The following is a 17,512-nucleotide window of genomic DNA, read 5'->3' on the forward strand; positions in this document are numbered from 1 at the left end:
ACTGGCAGAAACAGGTCCAAATTCAAGCACATGGTCAGGACAGGCAGCAAGCATATATAGTCTGTGAAACAGGTGGGGTGGGCAGCAGAGAAACAGAAATTTAATAACAGGCCAAGATTCAGAAACTAGGAAGTGAAAACCAGAGGGGCACAAGAGCAGGACAGGAACACAGGACACATTGGGAAGGCTTAAAGGTAACAGTAACATCAAAAATGTAAGTGTTTTAAATGAATAAAAATATAATGTAGTGTTGCCCTGCACTGGTAAAACTGCTGTGTTTGCTTCAGAAACACTACTATTGTTTATATAAATAAGCTGCTGTGTAGCAATGGGGGCAGCCATTCAGATTTCCGCCATTGCTACTCAGCAGCTTGTTTATCTGAACTATAGTAGTGTTTGTGAAGCAAACAGATCAGTTTTACCAGTGCAGGGCAACACTACATGATATTTTCATTATTTTAAAAGACTTTCATTTTTTGGTGTTGCTTTTCCTTAAAATAACCCCTTGCTTGCGATATTGCCTGTAGCTGTAGATAGGAGAAATGACATTTAGATTTAAGAACTTGCAGGCTATAAGCACAGTGCCACCTGTGGCTATCCAGTATGCACCAGATCCCTGGGAGTTCCTGACACTTATCCCATCCTGCATTCCTAATAAACCTCAACAGAACCCCCTACTGGTGATAAATACACAGCGGTACATTTTGTCCTTCAGTAGCAAGTGTGCCTGTGCAAAGCATGATCAGAAATAAAATGAACCCTAAAGGCAATTCAGTAACTGCAGCAGGTCCAGCCTTTGGTATGTGAAAGAATGGTGGGTTGCTTCAATGTAGTAAGCATCTTCAGCATTCACCCCCCCCCCCCCCAGCCTTGTGCTCCCACATGGATTTTCTGTGAAATATTATGTCAGTGCAATATGTCCAATGAGTTTTTTCCATGTGCTTTAGCATTATATAACCATTACAGGATATACTAAAGTGTGTGTGCATTTTAAACCAAGACCTTAATCCTATGTCCAGGATTATGTTTTGTAAAACCAAACAATTTACCATTTTAATGAAAATTCACCCACTGGGGACACATTTTCAGTGAATCCTCAGTGATATCTCCATTCGCTTATATAGAAGTAACGGTACAACAGCCTCATACCCCACGACTGGTTCATTATTTTTCTTTGGACAGTCAGTCACTGATGCTTTGGTGAAAAAGATGAGGGGTTTAGGATAGTTTAGTAACATTACTGTTTATCACAGCATGGCATGAGAAGACTACGGTCTAATGTTCTAAATTTTCATTTTGGGATGTTGCCAGGTATATTGTTTATAATAATACAAATGTGCACATAATTACAGTTCTCTGCACACAGTACCTGCACGTGTTCACTGATGATTTAGAGAGAGATACATAAAGAGACAATATTTTCCTTTTAAGTGCTGATTGCTTTAGTGTCAACGATATGTTAGCACAGTAACCCTGCTAAGACCATAACTAATTCATGAAAACTTCTTACACTGGCGGTGCGCTGTCTCAGTGATTAGCACTACTGGCTGATTCTCACCTGGGCATTTCTTCCTTTGCTTGTTTGTGTTTCCTCTGGTTTCCTCCAGTAATCTAAAAACATGCAGTCATGTTACCTGGCTGTGATAGTGAAATTAGATTGTAAGCTCTGCCAGGCCAGGGAATGACTAAATTGTCTTAAATTAACACCGATATTATTCATTTTGTGTGATACATTAATTGCTGCATTAAAATGATATAAAACAACATAGGGAAGATCCATATTGCTACAGTATTATAGTAAGCAAAGGTGAAGGACCAGTCATTCTAAACACAAATGTAACTGCTTTGAGAACTGCTTTGAGAAAGGTTCCTTTGTTGGACCGAAACTTTGGATCAATAAACCTTTTTCCTTTTCTTTTGCTGTGTGAATCCTGTGAGTGCCATCACTACAGATATTCAATTGACTTTTTTGCATGTGCACCCAGGTCCTCTATCAACTCAAGGTGTGCAGCCCTTCCATGTTGTGTATATATCTACCATGTCCTGATACTAAATCTGTTACAAAGAAAGTTATAGCCCTAAGTTATTATAGACCCTGATACGCCGGGGCTCAGCGTGTGGTATGCTCCAAGCTTACAGGAGGAAGAGGAGGGCACCCCTAGGGAACCCAGAAGTTAAGTAGAGCTTGAACAGATACAGAGGTGTTGGTTTTGGAAGGGGCACTTATACTGATTAACCAAGCCTGTGTAAACTTGGGCCATTGCTTCTCTAGTTTATCTATATTCAAGACTACTTTTCCTTTAAGGACATGTGCTGTTAAACAGGTTGTTTACAGAGAAGGGAATTATGGAAATGAATCTTAATCCCTTGGTGTAAATCTGTTGCTAGTCACAGAAGAAGGAAGGTAGCGCAGTTTAGCACACAATACTCTTGAAGCCGCAATGAACAAATACTATGAGATAACGGTCTGTGAAGTAGGTCACCCAGCTCTGAAACCAACAGCACCTTGACGTGAGCACCTTCAGCCTGTCACTTTGTTCTCTGCAGTCTGAAGGGCTAAATAAGGCTTTGAGGTCTCTGCAGATTTGTAAGGTGCGCCCCAGTTTATACAGTGCACTTTTTTTTAAGGAGACCCTTGTGTGCAGTTTTAGGTGTAACACAAAGAGAGGAGAGAAAAGCACCAGTTTCATGTGGAGCAAGTGAAATTGTACTGTGTGCCCTGCCTCAGACAGATTAACGCTACATTAGCCCAACAGCGCACAGCAGGCTGAATGCACAAGAACAAAATGCATTTTTTTTTGCCAGTGGAATACAACAGGGTAGCATCATTGCTATTACAATAACACCACTTAATAGTCTTTTTCCCAGAACACAGCTACAATGCATTAACTCTAAGTATGTGGAATCAGAGTGAGCATGCAGCATAACTTTATAGATCAAACTGAAGAAAAGAGAGTTCTCTCTAGCATGTATTCCATAGGATCAATATTTACCCCTTGGGCATTTAATGTGTGAGGTATGAAGCCCCAGAATAGGTAACTCATCCATCCTAAATAGAACCATTGGCATTAAAGAGATTTTTTTTTTCCCCAGGCGCAAGTATGATTCTTCCACTGTTCATCCAAAATGCCCGCGTCACAAGGAATCAACATTCCCCAAAATGTCCAATGAGGGCACCAGAGATTTAGCACCATGTCCTCCGAGTGACACTGACAGAGTGAGAGAGAGCCCAGAGAAGTGGAAGCCCAGAGACGCTTAAAGCTTAACTGTGTGTCACGTTGCCGTAGTAACAAAATTACTAAAATGTGAGAAAGCTGGCTGATTTATATAATTTGAATAGCATGTTATTAGATTAAGGTTCTTTCTCTCTTTATTTCAAGCTGACATGAAAAATACAAGTTTGATTTCATCAAAGTTTGGCAGGTTATAGATCCTAGAGACAATACCAGCAGCCGTGTCTGCCCTTAGTTTTAATGGATAATCAGGTGTCAGGTTTGTGCAGGGAAGGGGGAGAGGGTCCCTTTTGGCACCCGGATTTGATCCACAACTTGCTATGTGTGATTCCATTCTTAACATCATGAATGAAATGAGAACTGAAAATATATGAGTGATCCTGCAAGAAGGTGTTATATTTCTGGTTTAAAATCAAAAGGCAAAGCAAACCCTGTGAGCAATAACAGTTTCTTATGGACAGTCTAAATCTCATCACTTTCTTTCCAAAGCTGATAAGAAAATGCCCTACGCCATGTGTCATATGAATTTGAAGCTCAGGTACTCACACTCTAACTTTTCCTCTCTTTTCATTTCTTTTTTACAATGTCAGTGGAGTGAAAGCTCATCTCCCCCAGGCTAATAGGTGCATTGTATAAGGATATCTTGCAAAGATGAGTAGTGCACACACAGGGTTCAGTTACAAGACACACACACACAGGGTTCAGTTACAAGAGTCCACACAATACACTCAGGTGGCAGAAGTAAGGGAACAAGATTAAGAGACAGGAAAATACAGGCAAAGTCACAGAAATAAAGGCTACCTACTGTGCTTCTGTGGAAGACTTCCTAAATCCATTGTCTTGTAGATAAGAAGGACTCTAAGTAGCTTTCTGTTAGGATGTAAATACTCCCATCATTGTCCGCTTTGCTCTGCCTCTCTGTGCTCTCAGTGAGTGCAGCACCTCGTGTGCCTGTGAGTCTGATCCCATTGATTCTCTCAGCCACTCAGGATTCATATCTACTTTCCCCTCATCTCCTGCTCGTGCCACTGCCTTGTCCAGCGCAGCAGCTGAGTGCACACGAGGGGAGAAGGGGAAGGATTATTTACACCCTTGGCAGGTTGATAACGTCAGGATATGATTAATACCATTCACTTGATGCTCAGTGACTAGAGGATTTAAAGAGAGATGTGCACACAAATGACTTGCGCTACATTCACAGGATGAGCAAAGTGAGTATTGGGAAGGTATAAAAGAGAGAGAGAGTACAGCCTTTCAGGTCTGCAGATTAGCATCACAGCTCACAATCTGAAACCAAATTTGACAGCAGATTATAAACCAATGATCCCTTTTAGCCATTCCCATTTATTATCTCTCTAAAGAGCTTATATGCATTTCCACCTCCCTATAGCTTTAGGTGTTAGACATCCATACTACCCACAGAGAGGAGATTCCATTTCTTTTCCACACAGGGCTGATTCCTATTTTCTCCTGCAGTCTGGCAAGGCAGCCTTTGTATCTGCTTTCATCCTAAACCATAGACTATCTACAAAAATCCCCTGTTGCAAAGTTTCTCCATTATTACTTCAATATAAGCACTGAAACATAATATAGCTGAATCAGTGAAGGCAAATGACATGAAATACGGATAAACTACTTGTTCTCAGGCATCACTTTTTTAAAAAATATCTAGTTTTCTAAACATTTAGGGGCATATTCACAAAGGGTCGAATATCGAGGGTTAATTAACCCTCAATATTCGACTGGGAATTAAAATCCTTCTACTTCGAATATCGAAGTCGAAGGATTTTAGCGCAAATAGTGCAATCGAACGATCGAAGGATTATTGCTTCGATCGAACGATAAAATCCTTCGAATCGAATGATTCGAAGGATTTTAATCCAACGATCGAAGGAATATCCTTTGATCAAAAAAACTTAGGAAAGCCTATGGGGACCTTCCCCATAGGCTAACATTGACTTCGGTAGGTTTTAGATAACGAACTAGGGGGTCGAAGTTTTTTCTTAAAGAGACAGTACTTCGACTATCGAATGGTCAAACGATTTTTAGTTCGAATAGTTCGATTCGAAGTCATAGTCGTAGTCGAAGGTCGTAGTAGCCCATTCGATGGTCGAAGTAGCCCAAAAAACACTTCGAAATTCGACGTTTTTTTACTTCGAATCCTTCACTCGAAGTTAGTTTATCGGCCCCTTAATGTCCTAAATATAATAATTTAATTCTAAAATATAACATTTTATGATTATCTTAATATCAAAATGTAGAATGGAGCAAAAAGGGGTATACTTGTTTATATATGTATGTGGCGCAGGCAGCACCTGCTGGTACTCCATACTTCAGAGGTGCACATTGGTGGGACATGGGCATCATTCAGGACACACTAGCCTCAACAACTGCAAGAGGCAGGTAATAAGTGTATTGAGTTGGGTTATTTGAGTAAGGTGCAGGGCACCCCTTGCATCTGCCATGTGTATAGGCACAATTGTTTTGTGCCTAGGCCACTTAGTTCTCAAGTACTTGCACCTATACCCATGGTAACCCTTACTATGTATGCATATATTAAAAGCATATGTGTGGTATGGACAACCATATTGCAGGCTTCATGTTAACTTTGGGGTCTTCTAACATAACAGCATCATCTATTTGAAACTGCATGAGGAACTTATGATGGCATTAATATACAGACTCTAGTTCAAAGTGAAATGAGCAGAGAAGGGATAGAGAAGCTACTGGTACAGTATATTCCCTAATGATGCCCAAACACAAGCAAATTTAACTTGCTGATTTTACCTATAGATATCCGACTGAAAAGGTACCACGTTGATGTGGTGCTATCCAGATGGACTTTAATAGAAGCCTACTATGGACCTACCGTTGACCTGACAATTGGATCAGCACATATTGGCTAGTTCAAAGTGTCCATATCAGGTAAAGATCCAGTCATTTAAAGCCTCATCAAATGAGCGGATCTTCAGGTGTATGGCTAATTTAAGTTAGATGCCTGTGATTAAATACCAGCGATAAAAAATGTTTTTTCTTTTTATAATTTTACATTAAATCCATTTAATCCCAGTACTCTAGAATAAAGTTAACTTGACATTCCTGTATTATACAATACTGTAAATGATTATACTTTTTTTTTTTTTTTTTTGCTTCGGACCATTTATCTGATTTACCAGTTTCAGTCACCTGACAACAACATATTAGAAATCAGTTAAGGCATAAACCATTGTTCGAGTATTCACAAGGAATTAGCATTACAATTTTATTTTCAAAATATTAATCTACATTAAAAGTTGCCTATGGGTCATGTTGATCGTTTTTCACTGATTTTGTAAGTAATTGTCACTTGAAGTTCCTAAACCTGGCTGTTTTGCCAACCTGACTGTCCCTTCTTAACCTGTCAGTTAGATTTTCTAATGCTAACGGACTATTGCTGCAGCCCCCTCCTAGAAGAGCATGGGGGGGGGTTAGAAAGGTAATGTAAAAGCATTACACAAATACTTTTATGGCAAAATTATAAATAGCATTCAAAAACAATATTATGACAAATACAAGAAAAGGTTATTTTCTGGTGTCAGTATCTCTTTAATATTGGGAGGAAAGTAGCCCAAACTTCCTTCCTCAGATGATTGGACACATTATTCCAGTGCAAATAACCTACTGTAATCAGTCGACTGGGGATAATTAATCAAGATAAAGAAGCACTGCATATTAAGTCTTTCATTGGTACCACGTTGATAGTAAAATGTTTGGGCAACCAGCCATCTGATTGGCACTGCATATTAACACTGACTATCTAGCTTTGAGCACCACATTGGTTGATGCAATCCTCTAGATAAGTCCTAGCATTACAGATTGCTACTGTACAATGCGTCCACATATATGTGTTCACATTTCCATTCACTAAATTGGATATATAGAGATTAGATACTAGTAGGGATCCAGCAGGACAGATATAAACTACAGCACATGTAGACATGAATGGATAACAATGAACGACTAACCTATCACTTCACTAACATGAATATTCTACAGCAGACAAGAAGAACAATTTAATCACAATTACTTTTTTTATATGTCCTATGTTATATGTTTATTCATGTTCAAAGGAGACATACAGTATGACTAAAAAAAACCTCCAATCTTGTTGGCAATAATGAATAATATATGGTGCTGGTTTTACTTTCAGCCAAAAATTATTATTACATTATTGGAGGACCCTATCCCTGTTTCAAATGTGGGGTGGTCGTTTCCTAATGTCCCTGCCAGAAGCATAGTAGAAGGGGTTAGCCAATCACAGCCCATCATTCACACAGGCAAAAGGCAGGTTTCAGTTCCCTATCAGGTCAGCCTAGCTGCTGATTGGCTCCTATTCTACAGTGCAGTGTGCTGAGTGCTCATCTGAACAGCCTGGGAAAGAGGCAGGAGGAAGTGGAACAGATCAGCGGGATTAGTAGAGTTTTTGCAGAAATGTTCAATAAATCAGCCCCAAACACTACTTTTTAAAGAACAATCATTCTATATTTAAAATAGTATAATGCACTGACACCTTCTTGTTTTTTACACAATCTCCTTTCAAGTATAGCATTGAGAGTGATTTAAGGAGAAAGATTCATTAGATAGCAGTATGATAAAGGGAAACATAAAATAGATATCAATTAATCCTTATCATTTGGATTCCTTTCAGTTTCCATTTTCCACTGGAATAAACCCACTTTTCTCTTGCACGAACAGATGTGTGAAACCAATTTCATTCTGTATGTTGGATAAGTACTAATGCTTTAAGCTTCTTTTCTAACCACAACTGTATATTTACCATCTGGAAAAAAATGTATATAGCTTACTAAGAGGCTTTATATCCCCATGTGAGGTGCTGGGATTTGTATTGCAAAAGTTAGAGGTTGCCCTTGCCATAACCTATAATATTCCAGCTGTTATTCACCTCTGTATTCACACTTTAATAGAGTTTATATATTGATGAAAATACTTCCAACTTTTTTTTTAGGGAAACAATCTAACAAATGACCTCATTCTGTTCATTACATGAAGAGATGTGGATTATGAGCATTCCCTTGTTATGCTATTTGTGTGGTAACCAGCAATACCCTACACTCTGTATTTTATTTGTTGTACAGGACCTAATGCAAAGCTCAGTAATTATGCCATGATGCCACATCAAGAAAACAATGGAAAATGACATCTGTGTATAAGAACTTTTCAGAAAAGTCAAATAGTACTATGTCTTCTATTGATGTACTGTCACTAATAAGTGGTAAATTTTAAGGTTCTCTTAGATTACAATTCACCGGTCCAGTTGTAGGTGTTGACCAAGATTCCATAGGGGTTATGTGCCTGTCTTCATTACAGGAGGTGCAATATTACTCCATCCATTCCTATAAGAATGACAAATGTTCATTTTAATATGCATTAGATGGGTCATTACAAAGGACCGTGATATAGACAATTACTGTGTTCCATAATTAATGTGTACAGCAGTAATGTGAGAACCTCTGTTTTCAGAGAAGGATGCATTCATTGTTTTTGCGTAGACATTGTACCGACATACAGTAAGGGATGCCTTGATTAGATATTATGTTTAGTTCTATCTGGGTCAGTTTGATGGGTAGCTAAAGATACAAGCAGATCAAATACTGAGAAGCTAATGGTTCACAAAGGAAAGTCCCATTATCCCACCCAAACACAACATTGCTCTGAGGCATTGTCTCCATTTTTTGGAGGAGGCTTTTTAGTTTGAATAAACCTTTACCTTAAAATTAAAAAACAAAGGGAGAACATAATAAAAGTTAATGGAAAAAGTGAAATTTGAATGAACTTCTCTATGCGTAAAAGTTTTTCCTTTGCGCAAACATAATATACATTATATGGCCAAAAGTATCCAGACACCTGCCTGACCAACATCTTATTCCTAAACATGGATGGATATTAATATGAAGTTGGTCCTCACATTGCTGCTGTGACAGCCTTTATTCTTCTGGAAAGGTTTTGCAATCAATGGAATATTGCTTGTGGAATTTGCCTATATTCAGCTGCAAGAGCATTAGTGAGGTTGAGCACTGATGTTGGGGATCAGGCCTGGATTGAAATTGGAATTCCAAGGTTTTTATACCAAGTGGTGACATGACATTCAACACTCCAGAGATTATGTTTCAACTGCCCCAAATATAAATGGTAGTGACTTTTACACCATGGCAGTTGTATGTTTGACTTTGATCACCTATAAAAAAAAACATGCTCCCTAGGAATACATTTTGCCTAGGGACTCCAACCCACAGAGCTGTAGTTGCTGAGCTATAAATCCCACCACATGGCATATTTCATTTCATCCCTACCATTCTGATACCACACACAAAGGATGTGACTCTCTTTTGAGTGTGTATCTCTGTCCCCAAGTGCAAAAAGACCCACAGATAAATCAGACTGACATTAGACAACATGCTGTATACTGCAACCCACTCCACTATAACAACAGCGCTGTTGTTATATCATCTATCATCATCTAAAAAGAACTGCACATCTCCTAACACTGCATTTCAGTATATGATGGCTTACACTCAATTATGCATCTGATTAATTACTGCTGTATGTATACACAGCTGTTTATATATGTCACATTATTACTGCAGGTAGTGGAGGCATGGCTGCTGCTATCCGCAAAAGTAGAGCAAGACAGATCTATGTGCATCTGACGCAGGTACCAGCTGTCATGACTATTCAGATCAAAACCCAGATGCCCATGTTTCACTTCTATGAGCTTTCAATAAAATACATGTTTCAAATATTATTATCCTTTATTTATAAATCACCAACATTCCATAGTACTTTAGAGAGAATATACATCATTTATATCAATGCCTGTCCCAGAGCGGTTTATAATCTAAGGTCCCTATCATAAACACATGCTTTAGTCAATGTCAGCAGAACCTCTGACATTCCTTTGTAGATACCTTAATGTCCATGGATTTGCTCTGGAATTGCAGGTTCTTTTAAAGATATATGTCTGAAATTGAAATGTTGTAACAAAGTACAGCTAGCTCAACAGATGTTGTGGGCATTAACATTTATGTATTTTTAAATGCAACCTAATATGCATTCCATTGCATATGCAACAAACCAAAGTTTAAGCAGAATCAGAACATTTAGAACGCATTTTAATTGTAAACGATATTCATTAAATGTATATAATGTAGCTCTGATATACAGGAATGCCATTTTCTATAGAACTCTATTTAGACAAATATTTTTATTGTTTATTGTTTTATTTATGTAATTGTTAACAATTTCCTTTTTCTCTGTGATAATAAAACACTACCTCTTACTTCATTGTAACTGCATAAATTCATAATGGTGGCAAAACAATCCTATTTGGTTTATTTAGTATTCCAGATTTTTGTAACTGTAACGCATGATAATCCATATTACAGAAGAACTTTATGGAAAACCCTAGGTCCCAAGCACTCCAGATACTAGTCCCTATAAATGTATGCTAAACTGTATATCCCTAGGGCATACTATTTTCATAAGTATGAAATATTTCAGATGCCATCTGCCCATCTAGGACTAACTCCAGTTTTCAAGAGCTTTAACAGGTTTATTTCAGGTAAGATGAGGAGAGAAAAGTTAAACCAGATGGATGGGTGAACATGCTAAGCCTTGGCAAATTATCAGTATCAGATAAAAGTTAATCAAAATATTTAAATAAGTATTGAATATAAAATCTGTATTAATGTTTATATTTTTGAGCAAGGTTAGATTTAAAGCACAAAGAGGCACCAGACTGAAATCCATTGACAAACTGCCACCTGCAAAGGCAGGGTCGGACTGGGCCGGCGGGACACCGGGAAAAACCCAGTGGGCCCTCGGCTCTTGTGGGCCCCGCCAGCCCAGATCCGCACCCAGATGCTTCGATTTACTGGCTCCTTACTGCCTTGACCACACAAAAAACATAGTGCACGTGCCTGCCTGCGCACAAGCGCACCCGCTCAGCGGCATGGCGGACCGAAGATCATAATCGCACGGTAGGGAGGGGGCATGGCTGGGGGGCCCAGGGCCCCCCAGTCTGACCCTGTGCAAAGGCACAACACACAAGTTCGATGTGAAACCAGAATAATAAAAACAAAAATCTGATTGGTTGCTATAGGTTATGGTACTTCATTAAACCCTTTTATAGTAAATAAGATCAGTCTCTAAATATGAAAATGTATTTGTAGTTGCTACTTGCAATTGGCCTAAAACACATTAGGTTTCATTGTTTTATTGAGGGCATGACAGAGTATAATAGTAAAGGTGATCTCCTCTAGCAATGAATAGTGAGACTCAGAGTCCGGCAAATGCATTATCATACTTACCAATAGGTTCAAATTAAATTTCAAATGTTTTGGTCCTCAAGTTCAAACATTATAATTCTTGCATTAACAACTGTCCTTTGACAGTGTTTTCAGCTTAATAATTGTAAGTGAAAAAAAAAATTTGTGTTAATTGTGTATTACATATATTTTTTCTCTTGCTGACCCCTATGAATGCTCATTTGAAAAAACATGATAACTGAATCTCTTTAGTCCACCTGATTTGTTTATCTATTCTATAGATTGGCAAATGTAATCACTTAAGCTACAGTTATATAAAGGAAATACTAAAGCAGAACCTAAATTACGCACCTGCACCAATAGAGGGCAGTATAAACTTGCTAGATTATACATTGCATATAACTTTTTGTTTTTTTTTTAAATATCTTTTTGCAACAATTCACTTTTATAATATACACTCAGGGGTGAATTCTCTAAGGTTCATGAAATGTCAGAAAAGTTCTGGTTTTTTTTCATTTTATCCCCAGGCAATAAGAAAGCTGAATTCAGAGCAGTTCCTATTTCTTGCTTTGGTGCAAAGGCACTGATAAAATTGTTATTGACTGCATTTCCCCTATTGTCTTCCACTGAAAATATTTATCAAGGAGAAGTAATAACAGGTCAACCCCCCCCCTTTTTTTTAAAGTGAGCACATCGAATAGTGCTTGTGCCAAACATTCTTTTTGTCTATTTTTTAATCATAAATATATCTTCTTTTTTTTTTAACTAAATAGGGCAAGCAGGGAAACTGAAGCTACTCCATGTTTAATTCTGGCAAGGTTTATAATTAGATTACCGGTGCACAGATAATTAAGAGTCCTTTATGCAGGCAAATTATCTGTGCTCTGGTTATAAAATTACCTTCGTTACAAGGATCTAAGATGGAGTAGCTTCAATGAAAATGTGGCCCCAGTGAAACGAAACACCGACCAGTAGGGTAGCAAATAAATAGATATTTAAGTAAAACATAATTTCCCCAGAATTATATGGTAATTGACAGAATTTATTATCACAAATCTGGTGGGTGAAGTTCATCGTAATATTTTATACCATATACAATGATAGACAGACTTTGTAAGACCAAAACAATGGTCAGGATGAACTCAGGTTATTCAATCAGTGATATAACTGCATATAAGCCAGGAAGAGTCCCTGAATGTACTCTAGAACCTAATGCCAGGACTACCCTAAAGGTGGCCATAGACGTAGAGATCCGCTCGTTTGGCAACTCCCCGAAATGGCAACATTGAAGTGGGCGATATCGGGCTGATCCGATCGTGGGCCCTAGGGTCCAACTATCGGATCATAATGGATCCGATAAGGGTGGTCAGATCGCGGGACCGCATAAACTAACAGATGTGGCATCGATTCGACTGGATTTTTTAACCTGCCCGACCGAGGTCTGCCCGACTTTTAAGCAGACATCGATCAAGGAAGCCTGTCAGGTGACCCCACACACCGCCCAATAAGCTGCCGACTCGGTCTGTCGCCAGCTTTTATGGGCCTGTATATGGGGGGCCTTAAGGGCAGATTTTTTGCCCGTGATTATTTAAGCACAACTTCGAGCGACAAATTTCCAGAAAGTGCGTCTCCATTGGAAGTAATTGAAATCGTTGATGGTAAAACCAACATATTGCAAAGTCGCCCGAAGTTGCCTCTGGGGGAAATTAACTACTACAAGAAGGTCCGCACTCAGGACTTATGAAAATCATAATATTTATTATAAATGACTAACGTTTCGGCTAGGTCCCTAGCCTTTCTCAAAGTAACAAACTGAACATTAAACCGCCTTAAATATACACTGTGGCGGGAACAAACGGCTGGTAAAAGTCACATGATCAGTAATTCAAATACTATTAGTAAATTCACTTTAAATACTTAAATTATCTAAAATCCATAATATAAAACCAAAACTAGACAATATATATGCCCTAGTTCATTTCAATTACAGTTAAAAACAAGACATTTGTAACCAAGACATATATATTTATGAATGGAAATATTGCTTGGATGTATTTGTTATATTTGGCTGAAGTTCACTCGTTTCAGGCTGAGATAGTAGAAATCTTTTCAAACACAATTAGATAAATCTACTGTACAATTCTCTCGGAACCAGGAAAGCCATGTGATGTAATTGTTATAATGTAATGGGACTTGGGAGGATGCTTGCCCTTCTAAAGCTGCTGCAGAGAAAAATAAGCTGCTACAGAAACGCTGCTTTAACACAGTTAAAAGTCAGAATTTAGCTTTGGAAAATACATTCTATAAGAGAAATGAATGATTCCAGAGATATAATTTAACCCAATGTCATCAGGGTGATTATCATCCAGGCAGGGGCATTTTTGGACCTTATTTCATTTATCATTTAGAGTGTAGAGGAATACAGGAGTGGATTATTATCACCCTAATGAGCTTAAATGATGGACAAAAATATGTCACTATTTAAGGTTTGAAGACCTTTATGACAGAGTTAAGCTTAAGAAAAAGACACAGTGCAGAGCTGGGCTAAAAGCTACACAATCTCCTTTTTTAATTAAGTTTTCAGCAAGCTTCAAGGTTTAGAGGTCAGATTGACAACCAATTTTTCAAAGATGAAATAAAAGGAGATTCTATGCAACTTTTCAATGTGCCATAATTAAAAATATCAGTGGTTTTGAAAATGTGTGCATGGAAATGGGATCCATTATCCAGAAACCAATTATCCAGAAAGCTCCAAAATTACAAAAAGACCCCTTATTCGGAAAAAACCCAGGTCCCAAGCATTCTGGATAACAGATCCCATACCTGTATGTAATTTCAATTGAAAGGGTCTGAAAAATTGTAGCTGAATGAGTTATCCCCCAGATCTGGCTGGCTTCCGCTACATTTTTTGAGTCAAACCCAGCTGTGCAGAGAATGGAAAAGGCAGAAAGGTACTGTTTTAGTTCACTTTCAAATAACTTTTTAATGTCTAATTAACATTCATTGGAAAGTTGCTAAAAATTGTATTTACTTTCTATTAGGGTTAGTTCACACGAGGAGATTCGTGGAGATTTTGTCGCCTGGCGACTAATCGCCTCGTCTTCTGAGCGACTATCTCCCCGAACTGCCACAGTGTGTTTTCCCATAGGCTATAATGTAAAGTAACTAATGCACACGCGGCGATGCGTTTTCCATAGTCGCCCGAAGTTGCCTCAGTGAGGCAAAACATGTTTGCTTATTGGGCAAATAAATTCGGCAGACATGGATTCATGATAAATTTCTGTGTTCTGACGTCCATGAATTAACTCGCAAAACTGCTGTAAAAATTGACTGACGTCAAAATTATTCGGACACCCATTGACTTGGTGCATTTGGACAAAATAGTCACACGTATAAAAAATTATGCTTGCCTCAAAATTATCGCACCTCAAAATTATTTTGCCACCCATTGACTTCAATGCATTTCACAAATTTTCCGGCGACGGAAACGGGACAGATTTGCCCATCACTATTTGATCTGGTCTCACCAATGATAAGTTGAACAAAAATACTTAAAAGCAAGTTTAATAAAAAATGCTTACTCCTTTATAAGGGTTTTAATGTTATTTGTTAATGTAAAAGAAGTTCTTGGCTATTTCTTTTCTGTATTCTTGGTCTGACAAGTCTCACAAGTACCCCGAGTTATCAGTCCAGATTATGGCAATGTATTGGTTCTCAACAGAACTCCAAGCAAGCTTTACAAGTCACTGTCATTATTTAGAATAAACTGCCTTTCCTCATAGCCAGAGTATATTGTGTATGGAGAAAACGAGAGACCTTGCATTTCCACTCAATGTCACTGAGCTGCAAAGAAAAGACTAGTAACTGTTACTGTTATATCACTTGGTACAATTATTTTATGTAATTTCAAGGTTAAAAAATTCAGTCAGTTCCCTAACGAACTAAACAAGGCTACAGTACAAAATCAGAGAGGATAGAGTAGCTATGATTTGGTACTTTTTATCTGCTACTTAGAGAAGGCAAAAATACACTTGGTATTAACATTCATGTATTCATTCTTTTGATTAAGCCTTCACAGTGGACACTAACGAGAGGGAGAGTCACCAAGTATAAATGTATAAATGGAAAGGAGCTTGACATATAATTTCTCTAAAAAGAAAATATGAAAACTCAGAATGAGAAATTATATGCAACATATTTTCAAGGGCAATTTATCTGAATGGGTCAAGTAAAAAAGAGTGTATTTTCATGTTACCATGTTGTCAATTGTCACACAATTAGCACGACTGTAACGGATTTATTGCTGCCGCTCCACTCTCTAGCTAAGAGGGCAGAAAATCACCCACTTTCTAGGTCCCTGATAATCAGTTACATAACAACTGTTGTGAGGAACTATAAACTGCAATACTGAATGTTTCCCAGTCCCACCAACACTTACTCCTAGGCTCCACTCTAATATCCTGTTATTTTACAACAGAGGGGACAGCATTTCAATTATTCATGTGACATCACTAAGCACCAATTTTAACTGATGACATCACTAAGCACCTTCTACATGGAGAATACTATAAACCCTATTGGCAAATTAAAAAATATATACAAAGGCATGAAATTAAAGACCTGCAGCTTTTATATAGGTCATGGAGCTCTCAAAGTAACTTTTAAAGGAGAAGGAAAGGCTAAAATTAAGTAAGCTTTATCAGAAAGGTCTATATAAATACACCAGTAAACCCTCAAGTAATGTTGCTCTGAGTCCTCTGTCAAAAGAAACACAGCATTTCTTTCCTTTTATTGTGAACACATGGGCTTCTGTATCAGACTTCCTGTTTTCAGCATAAACTTCCAGGGCAGGGCTTGAGCATGCTCAGTTTGCTCCTTTCCTCCTCCCTCCTCCCATCCCTTTTTGAATCTGAGCTCAGAGCTATAAGTGAGCAGGGAGAGACTCAGGCAGGAAGTGATGTCACACCAAGCTTACATGGCAGCTTCTATCCTAAACAAACAGAGGCAGCATCTAGAGCTGTTTACTCAGGTATGGTAAAGCATTCTGCAGAATAAATATAGCATTTTAGCTCACACTTTTGTGGCTAATCTGTTGGCAATAAACTGTCTTGGAGCTTTCCTTCTCCTTTGACATTCTCATATTTTACAACAGGGATATGTTGTTTTTCTTTTTATAATACAGGTATGGAACCTGTTATCAAGATAAACCTTGGGTTTTCTGGATACAGGGTCTTTCTGCAATTTTTTTTTTTCACAAATGTTTTTATTTGTTTTTCAATATGCATATAAGAAAAAAAAAAACAAAAAGGAAAATAAAATAAGGTAAACAGTCAAGTACAGATTCGAGTGTCATAAAGCAAGATAGACAATAATAATCTAAAATCTAGTCAAGTGATCAGGAAAAGGGGGAAATGTCTTTCTGCAATTTGGATCACCATACTTTAAGTAAAAAAAAAAAATAAAATGTTAAATAATAGTGATGGGCGAATTTGGGGCATTTCGCTTTGCCAAAAAATTAGAGAATTTCCTGCGTCTCGTTTTTTTATGGCGGCATCCTTTTTTTTTGACACCGACGAATTTTCATGGCCGCCTGGCTAATAAATTCGCCCATCACTATTAAATAACCCCAATAAAATTGTTTTGCCTCCTGCAACAATGAATTATGTATTCGTTTTTTTCTCTTTTATAATTACAGAGAAAAAGGACATATGCTTTAAAACTTTAAGTTAAAATGGAGTCTATGGGAGATGGCCTTCCTGTAATTCAAAGCTTTCTGGATAATGGGTTATCAGGTAATGGATCCCATACCTGTACACAAATATCAGTGAGTCATGAGAACCAAGTTACAAAGCTAAGCACCTATTATAGTTAATGGGATCACTAAGGGCCATTTACTGTATGAAGATATTTTACAGGACATAGATCATTCTTGTGTAATACAGGTATCCGGAAACC

The 17,512-nt window shown here is 38.0% G+C and overlaps 1 protein-coding gene across 7 annotated transcripts in view; it reads right to left on the reverse strand.

Moving 5' to 3' along the window:
• The window catches only part of LOC108696538 (1-phosphatidylinositol 4,5-bisphosphate phosphodiesterase eta-2-like), a 400,157-nt gene that overhangs the window by 294,865 nt on the left and 87,780 nt on the right, over positions 1-17,512 (reverse strand). Inside the window, exon 1 of one of the 7 annotated variants that reach the window (XM_041569344.1) lies at positions 4,039-4,517. The exons of the other annotated variants lie outside the window; for them this stretch is intronic. Coding sequence (XP_041425278.1) covers positions 4,039-4,069 — 31 coding nt within the window. The 5' untranslated portion in view covers positions 4,070-4,517. Of the gene's footprint in view, positions 1-4,038; positions 4,518-17,512 lie in introns of those variants that run through there. 7 annotated transcript variants of the gene reach the window in all.

This window comes from Xenopus laevis, chromosome 7L (assembly GCF_017654675.1).
Source record: "Xenopus laevis strain J_2021 chromosome 7L, Xenopus_laevis_v10.1, whole genome shotgun sequence".
NCBI lineage: Eukaryota > Metazoa > Chordata > Amphibia > Anura > Pipidae > Xenopus > Xenopus laevis.